Source organism: Crocodylus porosus, unplaced genomic scaffold, assembly GCF_001723895.1.
Source record: "Crocodylus porosus isolate Cpor-Errol unplaced genomic scaffold, CroPor_comp1, whole genome shotgun sequence".
Taxonomy (NCBI): domain Eukaryota; kingdom Metazoa; phylum Chordata; order Crocodylia; family Crocodylidae; genus Crocodylus; species Crocodylus porosus.
Genome location: NW_017728907.1, coordinates 50,380,785 through 50,389,277, shown reverse-complemented (window position 1 = coordinate 50,389,277; position 8,493 = coordinate 50,380,785). Strand labels below are relative to the sequence as shown.

The 8,493-nt window shown below is 46.7% G+C and overlaps 1 protein-coding gene across 1 annotated transcript in view; it reads left to right on the top strand.

Moving 5' to 3' along the window:
* Nucleotides 1-8,493, top strand: part of AGBL4 (ATP/GTP binding protein like 4) — a 1,420,095-nt gene that overhangs the window by 1,210,003 nt on the left and 201,599 nt on the right. The window contains exon 9 of the mRNA XM_019530625.1: nt 552-663. Coding sequence (XP_019386170.1) covers nt 552-663 — 112 coding nt within the window. The remainder of the gene's footprint in view (nt 1-551; nt 664-8,493) is intronic.

Below are 8,493 nucleotides of genomic sequence, written 5' to 3'. Positions count from 1 at the left end.
AAGAACTACTTCATGGTCAGGCCGGCTAGGAGCTGGAGCCAACTTCCAAGGGAAGTGGTGCTGGCTCCTACCCTGGGGGTCTTTAAATGGAGGCTTGATGCCTACCTGGATGGAGTCATCTGAGCCCAGTTTTTCTCCTGCCCAGGCAGGGGGTCAGACTTGAAGATCTACAAGGTCCCTTCCGACCCGACTTCTATGATTCTATGAGTTGGTAGAGAGGGAAAACAACTCGGAGGTATCATTTACAACATAACCTCAATGGTCTTATTAGGCTAATCTGTTCAATAAGAGAGAATGCATGTTCTTTTTATCAAGGTGGAGAGCTTCACTGACTAGCTCTGTGAGTGTTTGGTGGAAGAAGGGAGGACAGAGGACCTGATTCAGTCAGCTGTTAAGCACATATTTATGACTGTGTCTAGCAAATCTCTTAGGCCCATATTTAATGACCAGTCACCTATGCCCCAGCCAGCAGGACTTCCCCCGAACTCTTTATCTGATGTCACTGGACACTGCAGATCAAACTGATGCCTGGTGTTTTTTCCATTGTGCAGGTGCTCCCTGATGGGGTTTGATTTAAACCGGCACTGGGTGGATCCGTCTCCCTGGGCTCATCCCACGCTGCATGGAGTAAAGCAGCTCATCATTCAGATGTACAACAATCCGGTGAGTGCGGAAACCCACGCCAACACAGCAGCTCTCCCAGAGCTGTGAGACTGTTCTCCTTTGTGTAGTTCAGGCGCTGCCTCTGGGATGCTGCAGGCTGCCGGCTGCTCTGAAGTGGCTAGATCCAGTGGCCAGCTGGGAAAAAAAAAAAGGAAGCAAGTAAACACCACCCCCACTGTGTGGTATCAGGGAGCATTTGAAATGTCATTTGTCATTGGGCACATCAGAGTGGAGAGAGCAAGTAAAATGAAGTTCAGCGCAGATTAAATATGGAATAATACTGAAAGCAGGGGCCAAACACAATTGAGCAGCTCTCATGTTATCCTGCACTGGATTGGAAACAGCAGGCCCCTGCAATTGAATTACCAAATGGCATCAATGTTGGAGCTCTGGATTAAATAGGCAAAGTGTACAGGGGAGGGGGGGAGTAATGTCTGCAACTATCACACATGAGCACGTGCACATATGTAGCACACGCACACACATATACAGGCACCCTGTCAGAGAGGAAGGGGTATTTTTTGAAGGTGAATTCTCTGCTGATCAGAGGAGAGGGTGTTTGCAGGGAATGTGGAGGAGGAGTGGAAGGAAAGCAGACACTTAGTGAATATTTGACATCCAGGTGCAGATGGATTATTGAATATGTGACCTAAGAGAAACTGCCGAACAAAGATGGAGGCAGGGTTGAAACCATGAAGTGACTATCAGCCCTCACTGGGAAAGAAGAGGAGAATTCATAGGCACTGCTTCTTGTATTAGGGTTGTGGTTGTAGCCGTGTCGGTCTAATGACATAGGCTGGCAAGGTTCTTTGGGTAGATATTTTATTAAACCAACCAAAAAGTTGGAAAAATTGTTCTTGGCAAGCTTTCTGGTGCAAACACCCTTCTTCAGGCTCTCTCTGTGCCTGAAGAAAGGTGTTTGTGCTGGAAAGCGTGCCAAGAACAATTTTTCCAACTAAAGTAAAAGCTTTGTTATCTGCCATGAGTGGGTTAAGGGGGTGGTGGTTATCTAAGAGTTGTACCCTGCGGAGCTGGGATCACAGATGGCCCAGCAGGCAGGTAAGTTTCTTTGGATCTACTTCCTTTAATCTGTGCATGGGGCAAAGGTGGGTTGCAGCTGCGGGCTGGCATCTGCACCCTGCCTCTGTGCCTTGCTGCCACTGCTTCAAAAGTGGTGTGGTGCGGCACCACGTGCCTCCCACTGCTGGACAGGATGGACAGTGAGGCGAGCCAGTCCCAGCACCCAGTGCCACTGCTGCCCACCCAGAGAGTGAGCAGCCACCCCCACCAGGAAAACCCCATGCTGCCCCAGCCCCAGCCCGCAGTGGCGGCCTGCCCTGCCCCGCGCAGATCTATTAAATTCTGGTTAATAAAGTATTCCAGTTAGTAAAATGCTGTTTAACACAACTTTTACTGTGTTCAGTTGGCCTAATAAAAGATATCATATCTACCCAAAGAACCTCTTTTGCTTCTTGTATGAGATGCCTGATATTGGTCCTACATGTTGTTCTTCCCACTTTGGGGTGAGGCTTATTTCTATCACACACTGAGGTTTTATTCTTCTCTGCTTTTCTTCTCGGTAACAGCTGGGCTGCTAATGAAACAGGTGAATGCGACTCCTAGCCAGAATCAGCTACAGGGCAAGCTTATTTCCCCAGCTGCATGGTCCCTAGTCAGACTGCTCAGCCCCAAGATAGCAGTGGTTTGGGGCATATGCTGCATACACTGGCATACAGGATGCTTCTTTCAGAAGAAGGGCATTTCTCAGGAGTAGAAGTGCACCTCTAGAAACATTTCCTTACACTGTGAACTTTTGGGGACACGGCCCCTCCATTTATCCTGTGGGCATACAGCACTTAGCATAAAGGAGTCCTGGTCCTTGACTTGAGGCTATACTCAACCCAAATGACAGAGACTAATCTACAAGGAAGGGGTTGTCCAGACACAGGGTGTTCTCTCTTTCTATTAGGCTTTGGGGGCTTGCAAGCTGTCTGGTCTGAAAGGAAGGTACCTGCCAGGGACAAAGAAGGCCTAACAGGAAAACTTGGAGAGAAGAAGCCTCAGGCCACACTAAAACACATGCTAATATTCATAGGGCAGCCCTTGGGTCTTGTCTCCTGAAAGGTTTCACTGTCTTTGGGGGCTTCCAGCTTCGAGTTGGTTGAGTAATGGGGAGGTTGGATTTGGTTCAGTTTGGTAGCAAAAAGGCTTGCTAAGCTGAAATGAAATAGAAATTTTAGGATTATAGGAAAATAGAGCTGGACGGGACCTCACCAGTTCATCTAGTCCAGCCCCCTATTCAAGACAGGATCATCCCTGATTAAACCATCCCAGCCAAAGTGTCTGTCCAATTTACTGCTGAAAATTTCTGGGGATAGGAAATTCCAGACCTTTTCTAGATGTGTCTGAGTATATGGGGGATGAGGGGTACTTTTTGAAACAATACAAAGGTTTATTTTCCTCACTTAGTGACATATTTTATTTTGAAGGCTATTTGACCCATTTCCCCCATATTGCCAAAAAAAAAAAAAAAAAAATTAAGTCAACTTCAAGATGAAATATTTTGAGGTTTTCTCCCACACTTTTTGGGCTGAACTGTATGTCAGGTTCAATCCATCCCTGTAACTAGTACAGTTCCCTCCACAACTGTATTTTTCAGCAAAAACCTTCAACATTTCACTTGGCTGTATTGTACACTGAGCACAATTAGCACTTCCAGGAAAAGTGTGATGCTATCAGGTGATTAATGATATTCAATGGGGCTACTCTTGTTTGTCAGAAAATGTATTGCTGGTCCTTCTGAGCCAGTTAATATGGACATGGGCTGGGCCGCATCTAAAGGGCTGGGGAGAAGGAGGGAAAAGATCCTGCCTGTCTCAGAAGGAGAAAACACGCCTGTTTGTGAGCCTGTCTGCTGCTGTGGTGTGAGGCACTTTGGGTGAGGGTCAAGCAACGGTGCGTGAACCACTGCAGTTGTGGAACACATCTCAAGCATCGCCCCCGTGCAAAATTTCAGCTTTGAACATATGAATGAGGTGCTCCTCAGTCTTGGGTGAGTGGCTGACTGGGCATGTAGAGGGATGCAGGTGAGCTCCGTGTATACCTTCCACGTCTTCAACCTATCCTTGTCAAATGTAACTCATCTGGGGATAACCATGTAAAACTGTTATGCTCTCCTTTCTCCTCTTGCAATGGAAACTGAGCTGGAGAGCTTTAACTGAAATGCAATGGAAAGTACGAAAATAATATATGTGAAAACTACCACGATTCCTCCCACTCTGGTCCCCTGCATGAAAAATGCACCACTTCCAAGACTGGTCCTGGAGAGCTGCCCGTAAGAGATTGGGTTGTTGAAAGCCAAGGAAGTTCAGCCTCCTGTTGCTCTCCTCTACCAGCTTGCTGCAGCCCTGTCAGATATAGTCATTTCTGTAAATCACTTAAGGAAAATTAGATGCCATAACATCATAAAACTGCTTTTTTTTTTTTTCTTCATTATTGCAGCATAGGAGGATTTTTTTTTTCTTCTTCTGCATCCTGGAAGATAAGCTCTTTCCTTTGAAAAATAAATTCACTGTATGTAGGGGCGATTGACCTGGGAACAAGTGAAGTGGTTGTATTAGACACACACATGCAATACCATAGCTACAGTGAATCCAGCATTTAAGGCCCTAAGGCCATCTGAGGCTTTACTGTAGTTAATGTACATGTGTAAACACGGGCATCTGTGGTTCTCAGCTGCTGGTCTGCATTTTATAAAAAAAATGTCGCCTTATTTAAAAACCCATTTTGAAACCCCAATTAAACCAATTATCTTGATGGGGGTTGGGATGGTTCAGGAAATTGGAAATGGGTAGGAGGCTTTCACTTATCTCCGTGTCACCTATTTGTAAATAATTCCTAGTGACCGCAAGCTCACCCTTTAATTGCTTGTGTGAAATGAGATGTTGGTATTCTCTGTTCAGCTTCTAGTAAACCGGTGTCCATGCCACACCCCCGCTATAGGGTCAGGCTTGCTGAAGAGGTCAAGAACAGCTGCTTATCCCACCTTTCCAGCTGTCACTCCAGCGTGCATCCGAAGAAATACATCCACGTTTTGCAAAAGACGCAATGCATCATTTCAGCATGCCTCCTTGTATATTAATTTGCCCCCTCGTGTTTCTGCATTACAATACAGTCTTTCAAAACAGGGATATATAGGGGCATATGCTCTTCGTTCCATAGGACCCCTGCCTTATTAAGTGCCCAGAATGGGAGGCTTTCACTTAATGAGCAGCCATTCTGTATTTGGTTTTCTCCTCGTTCTTCAGTATGTGTCCCCTTGTGCCTTATTTACTATGTGCTATTCAAGCCCAGCTCTGAAGTCCAAATTAGTAATCCCTTCATGGGCTTTTTGATGGTGCTTATTGCTATACTGTGTGCATGCTTCACAAACACTAACACATTTATTTTCTCCACACTCCTGTGGGATGAGAGGGCATTATGCCCACTATATAGATAGGGAACTGAGACACAAAGAGATTAAGGTCAAAGTATCCAGTCATTTGGGGAGTCCAATTTGAGATGCCTATGATCTAATTTTCCATAGTACTTAGCATCATTTAGCTCCTTATTTGTTCAGAGCACAGTTCTGGTTATGTGCACTGCCAGACATAAGGATACAGCCCTTCTGTGAGCCAGACCCTGGGATCTCACACCGGGAACGCACAGCCTCGGTGTGTCTGCAGTGCCACCTTGTCACACCCAGGACTGCTCTGAAACATGTCCACCTATTCACTGCCAGGCTACCACCTTCCAGAAAAGAGGCACTGTAGCCACCTTAGACCAGCCCAGAGCATCGTCCCAATGCTCCTCTTAGGGTCGGTGTCTAACTGGCATGCTCTCAGGCCTCTCTAAGTCAGCTGCATTGCACACACCAAACTGCAGAGACTTCCTCAGCCTGACAAAGGGTTTTTAAATCTGAAAGCTTGCTATTTTTTTTCCCCCCAACTATTTAAGTTGGTCTAATAAAAGATATCAGAGTCACCCAAAGAACTTGCCTGCCTTGCCTCTTTCCTGGCATTTTGCACGTGTGCAATGGGAGTGAGCAAGTGGGACATCTTCACGGAGGCATTCTGGGATGGTATAAATAAGCCTTTAGGGACCACCTAAGAGATTTGCTCAGCATCACATAGGACCTCGGAGGCAGAGAAAGGGATGGCACCCAGTTCTCCAAATCACCGTTGATCCCCAACACGGGGCTCATGAGCTTTGGGTAGAGGCGGTTGTCTTCTCTGTGGGGAGCAGCACTGGAGAGGGGTGCAACCTACTTGGCTGGTGGGTTTCAGGAAGGGCAGACTCAGAGATCGTGCCCGATGCAAGAGGGGCATATGTTCTAGTAGTCTCTGCTGTCTTGCCTCCCTACACCTACATCCTTTGGTCCTGTCCTATCTAGCCTGTCCCCATCACAATTATGTCTTTCCCTGGCTCTACAGCCTAGTCCTAATACCATCATCTAGCACGTCCCTTTCTCTTCACCCCAGTCCCAGCTCCCCTTGCTCATTGCCCCATTCTTGGTTCCCCCCTAAGCTCCTCACCCTCGTTGTCTCCTACCCGCAGTGACTTTGTCCAGTCAGTTTCTCCACTTTTAAGACTGACAACAGTCATAGGACGACTTGGCCATTCACTCAATTGGCATGGCTCCCTTGAGGGCAGTCATGACTGTCATTCAAACTTCCTTTTCCCCAAGCAGGCTGCAGGTAATACCATCTGAAGAGGATGCTGTCAAAGATCATTGCCCTGACATTTTACATACCTGAAATATGAAGGGATCTTTTGCAAAGCGTGTAGAAAAAAGCTCCTGGAACAATGTTCAGACGGTAACGCCGACACCGAGATGGCTGTGCAGAACCACACGCAGCCTTCCCCACCTTCATGAGCGCGTGATTGATCAGCATCTTCCAGAGCTTCCTTGGTGGTGGATGTCTGGATCTATGTTTTCCAGTATCCCTCTTTATAAATCTAAAGATTCATCATGGAGAAAAACTGCGTGGTCCAGTGGATAAATGGGTCACTGAAATAAGAGTCAGTGACCTGTATTTGACATCTGGTTCTACATTTTGCAGAGTGAAGCTGTCCCTAATGGCAATGCTGCTTTGATGGCCTCCCACCCTTCCTGCACTTGGTATTGCTGTGGTCCTTGCCAGACAACCCGCCATCAAGGAAAAGGCAGCCGGTTTCAGAGATGCACGTACTGTGCAGGAGTCTAACGTAAATTTTCCTTTTGTCAGGCCGGCAAATTGTGTCAGTCTTATAGGCTCCATTTCTACTTATCTCCTGAAATGATGTTATTAGTATTATCATCAATGCGATACTGGATGGTCGACAAATAAAGTATAATAATAGACTTTGCAGAGGTTTTGTATCAAAATTGCACACTTAAGCTTGCTACACTATGAGCCCGCAAGTGGTACTATCTAATCTAGCATTTGAATGACTGGAAGCAATTGTTTTCTGCTCAATATTTCTCCCTCCCACCCTGCTTTACCTGTTAGGTATCATAGCAGCAAAATGGAAAATATTTCATGGCATTTAAAAACTGATTTGCTCTCCAGCTGAAGCCAGTTTGAATTTTAACAAATGATGGGGGAGGGAGTGGTTCAGAAATCCCTCCGAGCCAAGGATGCTGCTTTACGCTGAGCGAGTTTGACCTCCTGCGCAGCATGCAATAGGAGCCTCCGCACAACACAGCAACCAGGTCCACCTGGCTCTTGAGAGAGCTCTTGAAAAGTGCATTTTCCCTCCATCAATAATAATAATAGTTAATAGTCAACATTTCCAGCATGTATTAACCATCTACCAGCCAGAAAAGGTCAGCTTATCTCGAAGGGTTCCCTGTGCTGCCACGAGCACCCGGAGGTCTCCCCGCAGACACATCAGCGGCAGTGTTGTCGGGCAATAATAAGTCTATTAGTCCTGGTTTTACAGTCTCTTGGGGCTCAGGTACTTCAGCCTCCTGTGGCTGTTGCTTGTTCTCCTGCATCACTTAACTCCCTCCCTCCCTTTTGTGATACGCATTCACTTGGGTCGACAAACTCCTAAGATTGTGAGGCTGCCTTTTGTGATCCCACCGCTGCTGTTTTCCCTTGAAGGTATCCAGCATCATTTTTATTAAGCGATGGCAAGTCCCACCTAATGGCCTATTATTTGGTTTCTTTTGCTGTATACCTCTGTACACCCTCAGTGACTCTGAACTTAGCTTGAATGCTGGAGGGGTCCTTGGTTTTAGCTGTCTGTTAATCAAAGCGCCACCTTGGACAACCCAAGCTTCCTCGGTGCCATGCTGCGGCCCAGTGGTGCTATATCTACAAGCTGACGTTTCTGCAGCCTTTTCTGATGGTTCATGTATTGTTTGGGCAGCATTTCCCAAAGAGCTGTTGAGCAGGGAATAATGGGGACGGTGTCCCTTTGCTCCACTGCGTTTTTGTTGAGCTGCCCTGGAGAGAGTCTGTGTGCTAACACCAGCTGGGCAAATGGTGCATCTGTATTCTCAGGATAGGGGTGTTTACCCCCTTTGGTGCTGTTTGCCATCAAAAAGGTGCTGTCTTTTCCCGTGAAACGCCTTAGCTACTGAACAACCTAAATGGCAGTCTGAGGACACGATGTCTAAGTGTAGTTTTGTTTTTCAATCAGCACTTCGCAGGACCCTACCAACAGAGGTGGTAAAATATTTACCATTATGCATCACCCCAAAAGCTTTGCCCTTCACAGGTAGCAGGGTTTGATCTCTTTTCACAGTTTTGGGGGGGATTCCTTTGCGTCTGCGCATAAGAGGAGAGATCCTTTCCCTCCTGC